Source organism: Canis lupus, chromosome 3, assembly GCF_048164855.1.
Source record: "Canis lupus baileyi chromosome 3, mCanLup2.hap1, whole genome shotgun sequence".
Lineage (NCBI taxonomy): Eukaryota > Metazoa > Chordata > Mammalia > Carnivora > Canidae > Canis > Canis lupus.
Window position 1 is genome coordinate 6,577,665 of NC_132840.1, and position 18,483 is coordinate 6,596,147.

The window sequence follows — 18,483 nt, forward strand, 5'->3', positions numbered from 1 at the left end:
AGGGGCCGCCAGATCTTGGTCACTGGGTGGTGAAGCCCCTCGTTCCTGGAACTGGGGGCTGGTGGCTGTGGGGGGGAGGGGGGAAGCTAGGTTCTTCCGTCCAGGCAACAGCGCCCCCTGCCATCTGAGGAGTATGGGCCAACCTGCTTAGGTTCCTCTTTACTCCCTGGCTGGAGGTCTTGGGACTGATTTAATTTCGGAGGCTCGGTTCCTCATCTGTGAAATAGGGAAAATAAAGGGTAGCAACTGCCACGCAAGGCTGGATGGAGGATTGAACGATTAGGTAGTATATGCAAAGCCCTCAGCCAGTGCCCTCTCAGGATAGACTTGGTGTCAGCCAACCCTCCACAGATCTGCAAAGAGCCTCTGGAAGTCTCTGCCCACAATCACATCTGGCCTTCACTGGGATGAAGTGGCCAGAGCAGACTTAATATCCTTGTTTATCCTCAGAGAAAGAAACAGAGGCAGGGAATCACGGCATTGTAGTTCCTAACTGGCTGATCCCAGATCCAAGCCCCATGGTCCATGCTAGTGACCAACTGTGCTCTGGGAACAGTGGGAGAGGCAGAGGGCCCAGACCTCAGCACCCGAAGTGACATACATCTCTGGGGATGTTGCTGGAGAAGGTGCTTCAGGGTCCTTTCAGCAGAGAAATCTGCTATCACTGCCCTGACCAGGGGACCAGATCAAGCATCAACAGTGAGAAGCAGGCATCACACAGCTGCTGGCGGATGCTAGAGGATACATACGAAACTCTTGGGTAAGGTTCTCATTAATCAACTCAAACCTGAACTCAATCAACTTCTAGTTTATAGGAAACATAGCAGACAAAGAAGCAAATCAGATTGCAGGGCTTCTTCAGGACAATTCATCTGACTTTCAAAAAAGTCCATGTCAGGCACCTGGGCGGCTCAGTCGGTTAAGCACCTGCCTTCAGCTCAGGTAGTGATCCGGGGGTCCTGGGATTGAGTCCTGAGTTGAGCCTGCTTCTCCCTTTGCCTCTCTCTCGATCTCTCATTAGTAAGTGAATAAAATCCGTGCAAAAAAAAAGTCAATGTCAAGAAAAATCAAAAGATGGGGAGTGGGGATAGTTCTAGAAGAGGATAAAGAGATACTAATGCAATGCATAAAGCTTCACTGGAGCCTGATTTTTTTTTTTTTTTAAGCATGGAGCCCAATGTGGGGCTCAAACTCACAACCCTGAGATCAAGACCTGATCTGAGATCAAGAGTCAGACACTTAACCAACTAAACCACCCAGGCGCCCCAAAGCCTGATTAAAAAACAACTCAGGCAGCCCAGGTGGCTCTGCGCTTTAGCGCCACCTTCAGCCCAGGGTATAGAGTCCCATGTCGGGTTCCCTGCATGGAGCCTGCCTCTCTCTCTGTCTCTCATGAATAAATAAATAAAATATTTAAAAAAATAAAAAACAACTCTAAATGGCATCTTGTGGAAATTTATTATAAATGATTGGACATTAGATGGTATTAGGGAATTTTTCCATTCTTGGCCAGATAATAGCACTGTGGTTACACAGGCTTACTCTTATAAGACCAGGATGAAATACTTAGAAAGTGAAGGGTCATGTGTGTGCAGTTTACTCTCAAATATATTTATATTATGCATAGACAAATAAGGCCAATGCTGCAACATGTTAACAATTTGAATACAGATGATGGGTATACAGGAGTGTTCACTACACTAATCTTTCAATTTTTTTGTATGCTTGCAACTTTTCTTAATGACACCACTGGGAGAAATTTTAAAAACGCACTACATCTCATTGACCCAACCCGTATAGGAATTTGCACTCATGATCACCATCTCCTCCCAAACGCGGAATGACCCAAAATGAAAGATTCTGAGACACACTGGGAAATGAGTATAAATTAAGAGTTTATTACAAAATGCAAAATGTTAGTTCCTCATTGTCAGTGATTCAAGAAAACAAGGCCATGGGCCCTGGGTGTGACGGGGGGGGGGGGGGGGGGCAAAAAGCCAGGCTCAGGAGCGGGCTGACAGGCACTGGTTCACAACCTCCAGCAGGTGGGTATTCTCTAGGGCGGCTGCCACCCGTTCCTTATCCGCAAGCTGCTTATTCACTGGATGAGAAGGAAGGAATAGAGAAGGAAGATCAAAGCTAGACTCTGGACAGCCTGCCAGCCAGCCCCATGTCTAACCCTTGTGTGTATATAGATATGCACTCATTCTAATCTCCTGTCACCTCATTTCCAGGACCCCAGGACTTGACCAAGCTACCCAAGCCACCTGAGCCCACAATGATCCCTCCCACCCAGCTCCTCGTGTCTGCTGCCCCCTGTACCATCAAGGACCCTGGTCCTGTGTACTTAGGAAAGGGAGAGGGCAGGAATGGAAGAACACGGTAAGCACAGGAGACTTAAGCTGGCTTCACTCCACTGAGGAGTCATGCACTCAGCTCCTCTCCTTCCATCTTGCCCTACAAACCACCATGGCAAGGGGGAAACCTCAGGGCCAATGCCTCAACATCAGCCCACACTTACCTGCATGCTCCGAGGCATGGGTCCCTGGTGTAATGTGCACATCCATCTGGGAGGGGGAGATAGGTGGGGTCTGAGCACTTATTACCTGTCTACCCCCTCGCCCCCTTTCCCCCACTCACCACCGTCCACTGATCCTTCCTCCTCATTGTGACTGTGGACTCTGGACCGTCCATTATGCCCCAACCCCACTCACAGCCACTCCATCTCTATCCAAAGAACTGGCTGACTACCGCTGACATAAAGGCCTGCCTGTGCCCCATCACGGCTCCAAATCTATATACAGCTTTCTACTCCCTTTCCTGCCACACTCACTACGCTTCTGCACTTTCCACTTCAGGCCTTTATACTTGTCCCATTCAGTTGGAAGGGCTCCTCCCAGTTTCATCACTGCCAGCTGGGATCCTTGCAGGTCTCGCTGTGATGTCCATGTCTTCCTCCGTAGCAGAAGCTCACCCCTGTCCTACCCCTGGGGCTCAGTTCCAATTTACCTTGAAACGCTGGGGAAGGGATCGAAGAAGTTTGACTTTGATGGACAGGCCAATAAGGGTGGCCATGCTGCAGTGTGGAATGGTGGGTGTGAAGGCGACGGCCACCGTGCTCTCGGGGTCGCTCACCTGGTTGGGAGAACGACATCTCGTGAGAAGGCACTCCCTTCTTCTTAGTACGTTGCTTCGGGCAAATCGTCTAGCCTCTATGGGCCTCAGTTTCCCTGTCCATAAAATGGGCACAGCAATCCCTCCCTCCTCCCCTTCCGAGGATTCCCTGACGAGTCCCTGAGCTGAAAGAACGCCAGGCTCCTGGTGCAGATGAGCTTTCCTGACTCTCCCGGACCACCCGCCCCCTCGGACGCTGTGAGTGACTCACCTGAACCCGGACTTGCTCTACTACGTTCAATTCTTCCAGTGTCAGTGGATGCTCCGGGTCATTGATGGAGCGAATCAGATGTGGCAAGTGAAGGAAAAGGGACTCTGTGCCCTGGCCCACTCAGAACCCTCCGCCGGGACAGCCCGGGGCTGCTACACTCCACCACCTAGCGGACGGCGTCGCTTCAGCCCCCTCCCAGGCCCCCGCGAGCCCGCCCGCGCGGCAGCGGCGGATATCGAAGATCTCGCGCGCGTCGATGCTGTCTGGAACCTGCTCGTCCTCCTCGCCCGCGGTCACCGGCCGCTCCCCGGAGCGTTCGTAGATGAGAGGGTTGGCGTTCTCCAGGAGGCCGGCCCCGACCCCGCCGCCGCCGCCCACCATGGCGAAGCCGCTGCGGCCGTGCACTTCCGCTGTAGCCGGAGCACTTCCGGGGGACGGGAAGGGGGCGGGGCGGGGCGACGGGGTCGCGGCAGGGACATGCTGCGCGGGCCGCGCTGGGCCCGGGCTCCGCGGGGAGCGGCGGCCGCGGTGCCCTCCGCTCGCTAACCCGGGGAGACGCAGAGCGCGCGTTCACAGAGAGGCCCCCCAGCCGTGCGGGGCCGTCCGAGCCCTTGGGGCGGCGGAGCTGCGGAGGCCGCGGCTGGCTCTCGGGGGCGTAAAGAGCGTGTCCCCGGGCACCGCCTCCTCCGCGAAGTCCGCCGGCGGGCGGGCTGGGGCCCCGGGCAGGTGCTCCCGGCGCCGTTTATTGCGCTTCGGAGCCTCCTGGCGTTCCCCCCCCCCCCCCCGTCCCTCCGTGTCAGCCGGATGCGTGCCGTGAGCTCCACCTTTGCGGGGGTGCGGAGGGAGCCGCGGGACTGGGCTCCGCTGTCCTGAACCCATGAGTGCACTTCAGAAGGCAGCCGTGACGAGGGAGGAGCCCCACGGAGACCCTCAGATTAGGGGGCGCAGGGCCGAGGGACCTTGAGGTGGACCCAGAAGCCGGGAGGAGCCTTCTGGATGGACAGTCACCCCGCCCTGCACCTCCCCACGCGGCTCCCTTCACGGGGAACAAAGGCCGTTCCCGTTCCTCCATCTGTGGGGGCCGGTGGGGCACCTCCTCCCGGGAGCGCTCCCGGGTTCCAGCACCACAGCGCCCAGCGCCCCTCCCCAGCGCCCGGCCACCCCACGGGGCCTGGGACTCCAAGGGCAGGGAGCACAGTCGCTCCGGTTGAGGCGGGGGCTGCGGGCGTTGTGGGGGGCTGCCGAAGGCCCTCGCCCCCTTCTGGGAAGCCCAAGGGGCGCCGGGCCCGGGGAAGCCGCCTGGCGCCTGCCGGCCTCGGTTCCGCCTGCGGCCTCTCGCCCCGCTCGGCCCCCCGCTCGGGCCCCCGCCCGCCCCGCCCACTCCCAGCCCGGTCCAAACTCCGAACACTCCCGGAGCTGCGGCCGGTGGGGCCTGGGGACAGTCCGGGTGAACGGAGTGCGCCCCGCGATGCGGCTGGACGGGTTTCGCGCGCGGCTGAGCGCCGTGGTCTGTGGGCTCCTGCTTCCCCTAGTCCTGGGCCGGGGTGAGGCTCCCTGGGGGGCAAGGCCGGGTCGGACTTGCCAGATTCTGCAGCCGCGGGACCTGAGGCTGCGGGAGGGAAGGCCCTGGGGCCGGGGCGGAGGGGGGGACCCTAGGGAGGGGGCGGCGGAAAACCGCGGTGCTGACAAACGTGCTTGCACCTGCCCCAATGCTTGGAAACCCCTGGGTGGGCCCCCCGAGGTGCAGAGAGAGTCGGGGCAGCAGAGGTCACACAGTATGGAGGGGTGAGGGAGGCCGGAGCTCTGAGCAGTGCCTTGAGGCAGTGGGAGCGGGGGGCACAACTCAGGATATTTCCTTCTTACTGTTTGTGGTGGAGCTGGTGCTGCCTGTGAAAAATGACTAGTAATTATCTTCCTGCCGAGGTTTGGCTTTAAGTGTTGCCCCCTTGGCCAGAGGGACGTCCTGGCATCTGCTGAGCGCCCCTCCAAAGGGTCCCGGGTCAAGATTACTGGCTTCCGGGGAATCCAGCTGTGCCAGCCCCCACCCCTGTATGTCTATCATACCCCCCCCCCCCCCCCCCCGTAAGCCCCATGTACCCAACTGGGCCAAGGGCACCTTTTGGCCTCCAGGGCAAAGATGATTGCACTTTGTGTCAACTTTGGATTGGATTCTGCTGGCTATGATCAGTAGCTGAGGCTGTGCTGACACTATGCCTGCGGCCTGCACAGCTCCTGCACCCCCTCTTACCAGTGATCCTCTCACCCCAAATGGCTCTACCTGTGAGACCCAGCTATCCTCCTTGCTTCCCAGGCCTCCTTGCTGCCCTAGAGACATCCATATTAATCCCTTGGGCTTGGCCCACCCCCAGGGGCCTCTGCTCTTACCAGCTGTTCACCAGGCTCTCAGAGGTCACGGAAACCTTTCAGCGGGATGATTTGCTAGGCCTTGCTGATACTTCCCTTGAAAAAAATGTTAATATTTGGATTGCCCCCACATTCAAAAAGAAAAAATAGAGAAACTATAATAAGAGAGGATGCAGGTGATATGTCTGACCCTCTCCTGTCCCATCCCATCCTGGCTTCTTCATAGGTACCCTTAGGATCCCCAGGGCCTTCTACACACCACTCAGGAGTTTGCCCAAGAATGGATGTGTTCATTCATCTTTGGTTTGGTTTTCACCTAAATGGTCACAAACTCCCTCCTTTTCTGGCACACGGCTTTTCCACTTCCTGACACAGGAATGACCTCCTCACATGGTAGAGCTTCCTCATCCTGTTTCATGAAGGGTTTCTCTTCAAGGAGGAAGCATCCTTGATGTAACTGCCCTCTACTCAAGGACATTTCAACAGGTTGCATCCTTTGCTATAACAACCTTCAGGCAGTGGGGGCCAGTGGCCACAGTGAGTTACGTGGACAGATAGCCCACCCGGCAAGGAACTGTGTGTAGACCACAAGTTACTGGGGAGAGGGGTAGGCCTGTGACTTGGAAAGACATTGCTCAGTTGTCCTCAGTGGAACTTGTGAGTGGCTGTTGACTCTGGCCTTATCCACAAGCATGTTGATTGATGTGGATCTGACAGGTGATCTAAGCAGGGAAATCGGTGGGCGAGCTGGGAAGGAAAAAGTGGGTCTGGCAGGGGAGTGGGACTGAACATGCAAAACCCGGAGACAGGCAGGCACCGGCATGGCCGCTTCCCCTCTGCCCGGCCCCCCTTGGGCTTCCTCAGAAGGGGGTCGAGAGACTTCGGCAGCCCCTCCACAATACCCACAGCCCTCTCCTCAAAACCGGAGTGACTGTGTTCACTGTCCTTATAGTCACAGGCCCCGTGGGGTGTTCGGGGGCTGGAGACTGGGAGCAGTAAGCTGTGATGGTGGAACCCGGGAGAGCTTCCGTGAGGTGGTGCCCTATCAGGATCCCCACAGATGTAGAAATGGGAACAACCAGGACCAGGACACCTGGGTGGCTCAGCAGTTGGGTGTCTGCCTTCACCTTAAGGTATGATCCTGGGGTCCTGGTTTGGATCCTACATCGGGCTCCCTGCATGGGGCCTGCTTCTCCCTCTGCCTGTGTCTTTACCTCTCTCTCTCTTTCTGTGCCACTCATGAATAAGGAAAGAAAAAAGAAAGAAAGAAAGAAAGAAAGAAAGAAAGAAAGAAAGAAAGAAAGAAAGAAAGAAAGAAAGAAAGAAAGGAAGGAAGGAAGGAAGGAAGGAAGGAAGAAAGAAAAAAGAAAGAAAGAAAGAAAGAAAGAAAGAAAGAAAGAAAGAAAGAAAGAAAGAAAGAAAGAAAGGGGATCCCTGGGTGGCACAGCGGTTTGGCGCCTGCCTTTGGCCCAGGGCGCGATCCTGGAGACCCGGGATCGAATCCCACGTCGGGCTCCCGGTGCATGGAGCCTGCTTCTCCCTCTGCCTGTGTCTCCGCCCCCTCTCTCTCTCTCTCTGCGACTATCATAAATAAAAAAATAAAAGCCTTTAAAAAAAAAAAAGAAAAAGAAGAAAAGAAAGAAAAAGAAGGAACGGCCTTTGTTCTAGGTGAAGGGAACCGCATGAGGAAATGCAGGGAGGCATGACTGCCCATCCTGAAAGCTCCTCCTTGCTTTCAGGACTCGCTTTCTGGGTCTACCTTCAAAGTTCCTCATCCTGTATTGTCTCTGATCTGGAGGTAGTATAGATCCTTGAGGCTGTTGTTTTGTTTTATTTTACAAATAAAATTTATTATGGAACCAGGCTCAGATTGGCCAAATTCTGCAGAAGAACCTAAACCTGCAGTAGGAAAGCTCCAGGCAGGCAGGAGACAGTGGAGATGACACCAGGGGAACCAAGAGCCTGACTGCTTACCTTCCTGCACCACCTGGAGGGATAGAGAGGGTTGGGGCTGCCTGCGGTCACACAGCACCAAAGGGTTTCCAGTCTATAGTAGAGTAATATAACACACCCACTAAATCCATGATCTACCTTCAACGATTATCAAGACCTGAGCAACCTAGTTTTGTCTCCTTTGAACCATTATTTGAAGCAAATCTCACACATGATATCATCTGTAGAGTTTTAATGGCCTATTAAAGGCCTATTATATATATATAACAATATCATGGGGGCAGCCTGGGTGGCTCAGTGGTTTAGTGCCCCTTCAGCCCAGGGCGTGACCCTGGAGACCTGGGATCGAGTCCCACGTCGGGCTCCCTGCATAGAGCCTGCTTCTCCCTCTGCCTGTGTCTCTGCCTCTCTATGTCTCTCTGTCTCTCAGAATAAATAAATGAAATCTTAAAAAAAAAAAACAAAACCTATCATGATTTCTTAATGCAATCAAATATCTAGCCAAATGTTCTTATTTTGTCTGATCTCATAAGTGATATTTACAGGGTTTTGTTTTTTATTAGAGAGAGAGCATGAGAGAGAGATCACAAGCAGGGAGGAATTGGAGAGGGAGAAGCAGACTCCCCACTGAGCAGGGAGCATGATGGAGGGCTCGATGCAGAGCTGCTTGATCCCAGGACCCTGAGATCATGACCTGACATGAAAGCAGATGCTTAACTGACTGAACCACCCAGGTGCCCTGCAGGCTTTTTTTTTTTTTTTTTTTAATCAGGATTCAAATAAGGTCCATACTTTGAAAACTGGTAAATGTGTTTCTTTTCTTAGAACAGCTTTGAAATACAATCCACATAGCATATCATTCACCCATTTTTTTCCCATTCACCCATTTAAAGTGTACAATTCAATGGCTTTTAGTTTATACACAGAGTTCACCACATTGATTCCTCTGTTCCCCCCAACTTGAGCCCTAGGTAACCACCAATATGCTTTATGTCTATGGATATGCCAATTCTGGGCATTTCATATAAATGAAATCATTTAATATGTGATCCTTTGTGATGGACTTATTTCACTGAGCATAGGTTTTCAAGGTTCACCCACGTTGTAGCATGTCCAGTATTTTTTTCTCTGTATTACTGAGCGATATTCCATTGTGTAGATGTGATACATTCTATTGATCCATTTTTCAGTTGATGGACATTTTGGATTGTTCCCACTTTTTGGCTATTATAAATTTGGATTGTTGCCACTTTTAGACTATGAGCACTCACGTGCAGGTTCTTGTGGGGATGTATGTTTTCAGTTCTCTTGGGTTTATACCTAGAAGTAGAATTGCTGGGTCATATGCTAACTCTGTGTTTAACTTTTTGAAGAACTTCCCGATTGCTTTCCAAAGCACCTGCACCACTTTGCCTTCTCACCAGCAATCTGTGATGGTTCCAGTTTTCCTACGTCCTTACCAACATTTGTTATTGTCAGTCTTTTTAATGTATCTCTTTTAGCCTTCAGCCTTCCATTGCCCCTCTTTTATTTTCCTTGCAATTTTGTTTTTATGTAGAAGAAACCAGTTTAGTTGTTGTGGAGAGGATCTCAGAATTTAGGCTTTGCTGATTACATCCACCTGGTGTCTTTTAACTGTTTCTCCCAGGATGCCTGTAAACTTATATTCATATATTTATATTCTAGAGGCTTGATCAGATTTCAATTTTAGGTTCCGCTTCATTATGTTTTGGGGCAAGACTACTTCATATGGGGCTATGAACTCCCAACAGAAAACATACATCATCTGTCTTGCTTTTGTGGCAAAGTTAGTTGTTGACATCACAGATCTCAATGAGCATTTCTCTTAGCATAGCATGACTGAGGTGAACATTTCTTCCTTTGTGTACAAGTCATTTATTTGTATTCCTTACTCTGTCTGAACATGTTCCCTCACCATTTCATAGTCTTTCACCAAATATGCACAGCTGGCACATGTCTTATTCATTTGTAGAAATTCTTTGTGTGGGGCACCTGGGTGGCTTGGCCAGTGAAGCGTCTGCCTTCAGCGCAGGTCACGATCCCAGGGATTCCTGGGATCAAGCCCCACATCGGGCTCCCTGCTCAGTGGAGAGCCTGCTTCTCCCTCTCCCTCTGCTGCTCCCCCTGCTTGTGCTCTCACACTGTCAAATAAGTAAGTAATTTTTTTTTTAAAGAAAGGAAATTCTTTGTGTTAAGAATATCACCTGGGCTCTTTCTGTTAGATGATTTTCAATCACTTTCTCCTTCCCTTTTCCCCATAGTAGGGCAGGTGGTGCTTCTTTCTAGTTACAGTGATGCCTCATTTTTGTAACCCTCCTCACCACATCATCACTCTTTGTTTGAAAGATGCTTTCTTGGTGTCATTTCTTGCCACCTAGAGCATGAGATCCCTAAGGACAGGAGCCTCGACTGCCCGATTCCCACAGTTCGCCTTACTGTCTCATCTGACCCACACAGTCAGCAGAAAGGACGCTCTCACCCCTTCAAGCTTATTTAACCATTTGTTTGAAGTTCCTGGGGCCAAACTATGGTGCCAGGTCCCAGAGAGCCTCACTGAGTGTAGTGGAGAAGGCTGGGGCCAGACCCAGGGAAAAGAGTTGAGGGAGTGGGCAGGAGTGGGGAGAGGGTGGACACACTGAGTTAAAGGCAGGGCAGGGAATTTGTAAAGCAAGTGTTTGTAGATCAGAGTCCCTTGAACTGAGGACAGGAAGGAGCTGGCAGCATCAACAGCCTGGGAGGGTGGCTGATTGGTAGGCTCAACCCTGATGTCTGATTCTCTGCTCACAGGCCAGGACTCTGCTAGCCCCATCCGGACCACACACACAGGGCAGGTGCGAGGGAGCCTCGTCCATGTGGAAGGCACCGATGTGGGAGTCCACACCTTCCTGGGAATTCCTTTTGCCAAGCCGCCTCTAGGGCCACTACGATTTGCACCCCCTGAGCCCCCTGAGCCTTGGAGTGGTGTAAAAGATGGGACCTCCCACCCAGCCATGTAAGCAGGGAGTCTAGGAACTCCAGTCCCTGGGGTGGAGGGTACTCTGAGCTCTGGGCCAGGCTGCAGTTGTCATTTCATCTAAACTCCCACAGCCAGTCTCCCCTCTGAGTTTGGTGGATCACCACCTATATCTTTCCCAGGAGCATGCAGAGGCTTGGAAGGGTAAAGCAACTTGCCTAGGTTCATGGCCTGGAACTTAAAGCAGAGTTACACATCTGCGTGGATTCTAGTTGTATCAAGTGGTTCCCTGCCACCAGGGGAGGCTTGGTTGGATCCATGAACCCTGTAGGAGCCCCTGACTCCAGCAGCAGATACTGTAGATATTGAGGAGTAGAGGACCCCCCACTGTGTTCACCTATTGGGCCAGTAACAGGGCCAGCTGCCATTGGCCAAAGGGCATGTGTATGTTCTTGCAACTGGCAACTCTGTGGGAGAGATGAGGTTCCCTGAGAACGTGACTTGAGATGAGGGATATTCTACTGTCCTTCTCATGAGAAATTAATATCCATTCATTTGGGCAGCCCATGCATGTGGGCCATTCTCCTGTTCAGGCCTGTCCGGGTACAGGAATACAGTGGTGAATGTCAACACATGCAACCCATACCTCTCCCAGAAACCCCAAGAGTCAAGATTTCCCAGCCTCGGGAGGATTGGTATCCAAGGTCTTATAACCTTGAGGCCTTCCTGGAAGACTGGGCTCCATCCCAGCCTCCCCAGAGCTGGGGGCCTGTGACTTGGCGCAGAGGGTTTTTAGGGAAAGACCCATGTGTGAGCATGGTCTCGGGGAAATGAGACTGAGGGTGGTGGGGAGCTAATCTGGGTCCAGGATCTGGGTTTGACCATGGTACGGCCCCACTAGGTGTGTGCAGAACATCACTACTGCAAATGCAGTGGCTCTGAAATTGCTGAATATGACCCTGCCTCTCACCTCCATGTCCGAGGACTGCTTATACCTTAGCATCTATACACCTGCCCATGCCAGTGAAGGCTCCAATCTGCCTGTGAGTACTAGGACCCGTCTGGCTGGGTTGTGGGAGCACATTTCTTCTACAGAAAGACTAGAAAGGACAAGGTCAGCCTGGGCCCCCTGCAGTGCGGATCCTGTTGAGAAGCCTCTCACTATTGAGTCCAAGAAAGTGCTCCTTATCCAACGTGAGTGGCTGATCTTGGGGCATGGGGTCATGGAACCCTGACTGCTCCTAGAGGTCGGAAGCTGTGGCCCTGGGATGGACCCAAGACTCACCAAACCAACTCATGCTCAAGACACCCACTCCTAGGGGTATCTGTTGGCCAGTGAGAATGGAGAAACTTAATTAAGGTACATATGGGATGATCAAGGAGACACCCCTTTTCTTTCCACCTCAGAGAGTTCCAGGAGAAATGGAGCCAGACTTTGGTATATACGGTAGGACCCAAAGTGTGGGAGGCCTGGTTTTCCTGATAGAAATTGGGTCACCTTCATCCAGGTCATGAAGAAGGTCACCTGTCCTGCCTGAGTTTGATCTATGTGGTTAGGCAGACAGAGCCAAAATGGTGGATAGTCCAGGTAGCAGCCCCAGTAGGGTGTTGGCTGGGTGGTAGCCACATGGTGTCTGTGCCTCAATTTCCCAAGGTGTCGGTGTGGATCCACGGTGGTTCGCTTATGATAGGCATGGCTTCCATGTATGATGGCTCCGCACTGGTAGCCTTTGAGGACTTGGTGGTTGTCATTATCCAGTACCGCCTGGGTGTGCTGGGCTTCTTCAGGTGAGACTGGGGCTGGGCAGGGCAATGTCAACCGAGTGAAGCCAGGACAGCCCCATGATCCCTGTCCTTGCCACCCCACAGCACTGGAGACAAGCATGCAACTGGCAATTGGGGCTACCTGGATCAAGTGGCCGCGCTACGCTGGATCCAGCAAAATATTGCCTATTTTGGAGGAGACCCTGGCTGTGTCACCATTTTTGGGGGGTCCGCAGGTGGCATAAGCGTGTCCTTACATGTTGTGTCCCCCATGTCCCAAGGACTCTTCCATCGTGCCATCATGGAGAGTGGTGTGGCCCTGTTGCCCGGCCTCACTGTCAGCTCCTCTGATGAGGTCACCACGGTAAGCATCCCCTCCTGTGAGAAGCCAGAGTCCTGCCTCAGCTCTTACGTCTCGGCCTCCATCACTCTGTTAAATGAGCATAACCAGGGGCCCCAGCATGGGCAGGACTGTCTAGCCAGGTGGGCTGGCCCCTTGGCTGAGGCCTCCGAGTTCACACGTAATACCTTGTGAAATTTGGGGAGTACCTGCCGAGACCTTAGGCAATCCGTCTCCCCCGTCTGGAAGGATGAGCCAGCCCTTGCCTTATCTCTTTACAGAGGGTGGCCAAGCTGTCTGGGTGTGGCCAAGTTGACTCAGAGGCCCTGGTGGGCTGCCTGAGAAGCAAGAGCGAGGAGGAGATTCTGGCCATCAGCAAGGTGGGGCTGAATGGACGCGCGTATGGAGGAAGGGGAGCAATAGGTGTGGGGAGCATGTCCTTTACATTCTCTGGGCAAGTTACTCCATCTCCACGCCTTAGTCCTCACAGCCCTGGGTGGGAAGTTGAGGCTAGGGCATGCTAAGCCAGCTGCAAGACCTCTTGGGGAGGGGGCGTGAGCACCCTGGAGGAGCTGGGAAGGGATGAATGGGACTCAGGGCATCAGAAAATGTCTGGGACCTCACCTTGTGGGTCCTCTCAGCACTTCAAGTTCTTCCCTGCTGTGGTGGATGGGACCTTCCTGCCCAGGCACCCCCAGGAGCTGCTGGCCTTTGCTGACTTTCAACCTGTCCCCAGCATCATTGGTGTCAACAACAATGAGTTCGGTTGGCTCCTCCCCTTGGTGAGGCCCAAGCTCCCAGGTGCCAGGCCCCTGGGCGGGGGTCGGGGGGTGGGGGTGGGGAGGTGGGAGAGGGTGGCAGGGCTCAGGGCTTCATAGCTCTAGGACCATTCTGTCCTCAACTTGAGTTTCCCCTGCTATCCAGACCCTGAACATCTCTGACCCCAAGAAGGAAATGGACAAAGAGATGGTGAAAGCTACTCTACAGCAAATGTCATCATTGGTGGTGAGGCTTCTGGGGTCCTGCCTCAATGGAGAGGGACTCCTCTCCTGTCCAGAGGCAGGGGAAATGCATCCCCAAGATATCTTGTCCATGTATTAGTCCCCATGAGCAAAGGCTGGAGTCATCCCCAGAGCTCACCCTCTTTCTCCCATTCCTATACCTTCCCAGGATCCATCTCCCCAAACCTGACCCTGCTGCCTCCCTGCTGCTGCCAACCTGCCTAATCTGACTATTTCTGATCAATCTGGGGGTAGGCATTGCCTCCTGAGGCTGGTGACCTGTTGATAGAGGAGTACATAGAGGACAGCGCGGATCCACAGACCATCAAAGCCCAGTTCCATGAGATGATGGAGGACACCATCTTCGTGATCCCAGCACTCCAAGTAGCCAATTTTCAGCGTGAGTGTATCTATAACTAAGGCCAGAGCAGCAAGGGTGCAGCTCAGAGGTGTATGTCCCCATTGGTTGACCAGGTCCCAACCCACGTCTGTTTTTTGGGCCCCTAGGTGGCAAGCACTTGATGTCTGTCATCTCAGTAAATGCTCACAGCTGGTCTAAGAGACAGGCATTTTCCCCGATTTTACAGATGAGAGCCTTCAGTGACTTGCTCAAAACCACACAGCTAGGAAGTTCCGAGGTCACTATTTGAACCCAGGTCCTTCTCATTGCTCTTGCTCCAGCCAAGGGCTCCCTCATCCCATTGTTCAGATTCCAACCAGCTTTGGACCTAGCTATCTTGCCACTGTGGGTGATGTAGAAGAGCCCCAGGTAAGGGACCACCATGTCACGGCCTGCACATCCCACCCCCTAGGTTCTCATGCCCCTGTCTACTTCTATGAGTTCCAACATCAGCCCAGCTTCTTCAAGGACATCAAGCCGCCCCACGTGAGGGCAGACCATGGTGACGAGTTACTCTTTGTCTTTGGAACCATCTCCTGGAGAGGCTATGGTGAGTGTCCCTGGGCGGGGTCTCTCAGAGACTCCTCATTCCCAGAATGTGGGCCTTGGCTGGGTCCCTGAGTGAGGGTGATTGCCCTCCCTGTACAGATGAGCAAACTGAGGCTCAGAGAGAGGATGGGATCAGGTGCCCAAGATCTCACAGCTGGAGAGGCTGAGCTAGAGAGGCTGAGCTAGAATCAGAGTCGAAGACTTCAGACTGGTGCCTGGGCTCCCCCCACCTCTCCCCAGGGTGTTCAGAAGGCATATTTGTTTCTCAAGTGGCTTTCCAGTGCCAGAAGGAAGAAGGGAGCCTTCTAGATCAGGAATGGGCCTCGTTGGGGTGAGGAGAGGGCCTGGTGCCCCAGGGCTGGAGGGGAGTGGGCAGAGAGCCTGCCAGGAAGGACCCAGGGAAAAGTTACACAAGGGCTGGTGAGCATAGTGGGGGCTGACCCATGTGCTGAACTGGGCTTGGCCCTCACCTGGATCCTTGTCCTCTTGTTTTCTGTAGTTAAAGTCACTGAGGAAGAAAAGCTGTTGAGCAGGAAGATCATGAAGTACTGGGCTAACTTTGCTCGAAATGGGTGAGATGTCGCACCCCACCTCAACCTCTAGGGGTGGGGGAGCTTGAACCCATTCAGGACCTCCCTTCACTGTTGTGACCTCCTCAGTGTACTTGAACCCTTAAATGCATGGTGGCTCCTTCCCAGCTCCAGGTCCCACACAGACAAGGAGGGGTCTTGTGGGTGCTAGATGCTCTGTCCATCTCCAGGTAACCTGGAAGAGGGTGATAATGTTATGTTACCCACAGAGCCTCCCTCTGACCATAAAGGAGAACACAGTCCAGGTTGCCCTGCTCCCTGGTAACACTCTGGTGGGAGGCAGTTTCTTTCCTAAATCTAGAAATACCCCCACCCCTGTCGTTCCCCCAGCCCACCTGGCCTGTCGGGCGCCCTTGCCCGGCCCCAGGTGGGGCACCAGGTCTGGGCTCCACAGGGCTCAGAGCGCCTCTCTGCCTGCCCTGCCGGGGTGGCATGTCTACAGGAACCCTAATGGCAAGGATCTGCCCCTCTGGCCTGTGTTCGACCAGGAAGAGCAGTACCTGCAGCTGAACACGCAGCCTGCAGTGAGTCGGGCCCTGAAGTCTCACAGGCTTCAGTTCTGGATGAAGACCCTACCCCAGAAGATGCAGGAGCTGATGCAGGCGGAGAAGAAGCACACAGAGCTGTAGGTCCCTGCGTCTGGGGGTGAGGGGCCAGGGGGCTGGGCTTGAGGGCAGGTGGGGTCTGCCGGATATGCCCCCCCACCCACTGAGGAGCCAGGGGCTTTTCCCTCAGTCACACAGTCTTTCATTCATTCTGCCAGCCAGCCAGCCAGCCAGCATTCATTAAGAACCTACTGCATTGGGGTCCCCGGGTGGCTCAGCGGTTTAGCGCCGCCTTCAGCCCAGGGCGTGATCCTGGAGTCCCGGATCAGGTCCCACATGGGGCTCCTGCATGGACCCTGCTTCTCCCTCTGCCTGTGTCTCTGCCTCTGTCTCTCTCTCTCAAGAATAAATAAAATCTTAAGAAAAAAAGATCCTACTGCATGTTAGTTGCCAAGCCCCCCATAGGTCCTCTCATGTTAGACACACTCAGTGAATCCCCCCATGAAGCTGTGGGTGGGTAAGCCCCAGTAGAAGTTCATGCCCTGCTGAGCCTCGGGTGCCATCCCCTCTTCCTCACCTCTCTCCATCCCCACCCTCCCTCTCCTCTCCCTTGAAGGAGGGTGCTTTGGGAAATGCTACCTATGCCTGGCTCTCAAGTCTCCCATGCCCTCATATGTGTCAGGAGCCAGTAGAAATCTGGATCCCAGGAGCTCCGAGATCTTGGCCACCAAAGCCACCAACTACTGAGAATGTAGAAATCCCTGGCCCCACCTTTGTCTCCTAGACTAAATGTCATCTATCACTGACATTTGAACACCTACCCAGTCACTTACCTGTGTCTCACAGAGGGGACTGACTCCATTTTGGGGAAGAAGTAGGACTGAGCTCCACTGACGGAGCCAGTTCAGTGGCCAAGAGAGCTGGGTCGGTCCCTCAGCCACCTGCCTCTTGAAGCGTGCCTTTATTCTCCGAGGTTCTGTGACACTGGGAGCTCCCACTTTACACAATTGTAGCGCATCCAGGCAGATGTCAATCAATATGATGTTTCCTAGAAGTGGATTGAGGAGCCAGAAAGGCTAGAAAAAGAGACTCTTGTCCCCTGGCTTCCAAAGGGCTCTCCATCCAAGGAAGTCTTCCCTTGACTTTTGGGGTTCTCCTTGCCAACCATCTCCCCACCCTCTGCCAAGCATCCGCCATCTCCAGGTTGGCATTGTTTTCCTGCTTAGCACATTGCTTCCCCTAAACTTTTCCATCACCTTACCCACCCTGCCCCCTGAGGAAACCCTCTCTTATACAGTGTTTGAGCTCGGTGTGCAAAAATACCAAATTGTATTCACTCTGCGTGTGTTCCAGAGTGCTGTGTTCCACCAAAGCACTTTTTCTATGTCTCTAAGAGGCCATATGCTTCTTCTCGTAGGCCTAAGAGCCCTGCTATGCCTCTACGTCTGTCCAACCTGCCCTCTCCAGGCACTAGATTCCCAAGGAGGAAAGCTTCCTTCCCTCCAGGACTTGCGAGCCCAACCATACATCCTCCAAAGGGCCGTCTGAAGGATGGGGAGCAGCCACCAGATGGCAGATGAGGATAACCCTTAAGCCTGGGCCGTCTAAAACTAGGGAGACCAAAGGGGCTTTTGTGGCCGCTGACTGGTGCATACCGCTTCTCCAGCATCCTGTAAGCATTTATCGAGCACCCACAGCATGCATGTTTTTCAGTCCTGTGGATGCACAATATGCTTTTCAAAAGTGAGCTCCCAGGACCAGTTTTTTTTAGTCATCTTATTATTTTTTAACAGCTTTATGTTGGAATACTTTACATAGCATTAAATTCACCCACTTTAAGTGTACAGTTTCACAAATTTGGCTAAATGTATAAGACATATGACCACCATCATATCAAGTGTTAGAATGCTTCTGTTAGTCCAAAGAGCTCCTTCATGCTCCCCTGCCATCAATCACTGCCCTGACCCTGGCACTGCACAACCACCGAATTGCTTTCTATTGCTAGTTTGCCTTCTCTAGAATGTAATAGAAATTGAATCACTTATGACTCCTCTCTGTCACTTAGTATAATGTTTCTAAGATTCAGCAGGTAGGTTCCTTTTATTGCAGAGTAGTATTCCATAGATGGTAGGCTACATTTTTTTTCATTCACCGATTAATGGATATTCGAGTGATTTTTTTTTGGCTCTTTTTATTAAAGTTGCTGTGACCTTTTCAGTCGGGTCTTTGTGTAAATGTATGTTTTCACTTCTTTGGGGAAAATGGCTGAGAGTGGAATTGCTGGGTTATGTGGCAAGTGCCTGTTCGACTTTATTTTTTTTTTTGTAGATTTTTTTTTATTGGAGTTCAATTTGCCAACATATAGCATATCACCCAGTACTCATCCCGTCAAGTGCCCCCCTCAGTGCCCGTCACCCAGTCACCCCAACCCCTGCCCACTTCACTTTCCACCACCCCTACTTTGTTTCGCAGAGTTAGGAGTCTTTCATGTTCTGTCTCCCTCACTGATATTTTCCACTCATTTTCTCTCCTTTCCCCTTTATTCCCTTTCACTATTTTTTATATTCGCCAAATGAATGAGACCATATAATGTTTGTCCTTCTCAGATTGACTTACTT

At 52.7% G+C, this 18,483-nt stretch overlaps 2 protein-coding genes across 6 annotated transcripts; one reads left to right on the forward strand and one right to left on the reverse strand.

Annotated features, from left to right (window-relative positions):
* Nucleotides 1-1,878: 1,878 nt before the first annotated feature.
* Nucleotides 1,879-3,812, reverse strand: CIAO2B (cytosolic iron-sulfur assembly component 2B). The gene is made up of 5 exons (XM_072814451.1): nt 3,620-3,812; nt 3,386-3,463; nt 3,010-3,135; nt 2,522-2,567; nt 1,879-2,101 (listed from the first exon to the last, which is right to left on the reverse strand). Exons 1-5 carry the CDS (start codon nt 3,764-3,766, stop codon nt 2,004-2,006), a joined length of 495 nt encoding a protein of 164 aa, XP_072670552.1. The 5' UTR covers nt 3,767-3,812; the 3' UTR covers nt 1,879-2,003.
* Nucleotides 3,813-3,881: 69 nt separating this feature from the next.
* Nucleotides 3,882-18,082, forward strand: LOC140626654 (cocaine esterase-like). 5 transcript variants are annotated; one of them, XM_072814407.1, is made up of 13 exons: nt 4,767-4,929; nt 10,511-10,715; nt 11,578-11,719; nt 12,331-12,464; nt 12,546-12,804; nt 13,062-13,160; nt 13,422-13,562; nt 13,705-13,785; nt 14,037-14,181; nt 14,594-14,731; nt 15,230-15,302; nt 15,763-15,965; nt 17,283-18,082. In XM_072814407.1, exons 1-12 carry the CDS (start codon nt 4,854-4,856, stop codon nt 15,947-15,949), a joined length of 1,680 nt encoding a protein of 559 aa, XP_072670508.1. In that variant the 5' UTR covers nt 4,767-4,853; the 3' UTR covers nt 15,950-15,965; nt 17,283-18,082. The 5 variants fall into 5 exon arrangements, with proteins under 5 accessions (XP_072670532.1, XP_072670508.1, XP_072670518.1 ...); XM_072814417.1 differs by having other exon boundaries at nt 17,372-18,082; XM_072814427.1 differs by lacking the exon at nt 17,283-18,082 and adding an exon at nt 6,702-6,882 and having other exon boundaries at nt 4,808-4,929; nt 15,763-16,294.
* Nucleotides 18,083-18,483: the final 401 nt, after the last annotated feature.

What these genes read in the sequence shown, in the direction of transcription:
- CIAO2B (XM_072814451.1), bottom strand. Translation starts at nt 3,766, where the DNA reads ATGGTGGGCGGCGGCGGCGGGGTCGGGGCCGGCCTCCTGGAGAACGCC. An exon ending in CCCTTCCCCAGCGTTTCAAG is followed by an intron (nt 2,568 to 3,009) that starts GTAAATTGGAAC and finishes TCCCCCTCCCAG; the next exon opens with ATGGATGTGCACATTACACC. An exon ending in CCATGCCTCGGAGCATGCAG is followed by an intron (nt 2,102 to 2,521) that starts GTAAGTGTGGGC and finishes CTTCTCATCCAG; the next exon opens with TGAATAAGCAGCTTGCGGAT.
- LOC140626654 (XM_072814407.1), top strand. Translation starts at nt 4,854, where the DNA reads ATGCGGCTGGACGGGTTTCGCGCGCGGCTGAGCGCCGTGGTCTGTGGG. An exon ending in CCAAGTAGCCAATTTTCAGC is followed by an intron (nt 14,182 to 14,593) that starts GTGAGTGTATCT and finishes CCCACCCCCTAG; the next exon opens with GTTCTCATGCCCCTGTCTAC. An exon ending in GCTAACTTTGCTCGAAATGG is followed by an intron (nt 15,303 to 15,762) that starts GTGAGATGTCGC and finishes GCATGTCTACAG; the next exon opens with GAACCCTAATGGCAAGGATC.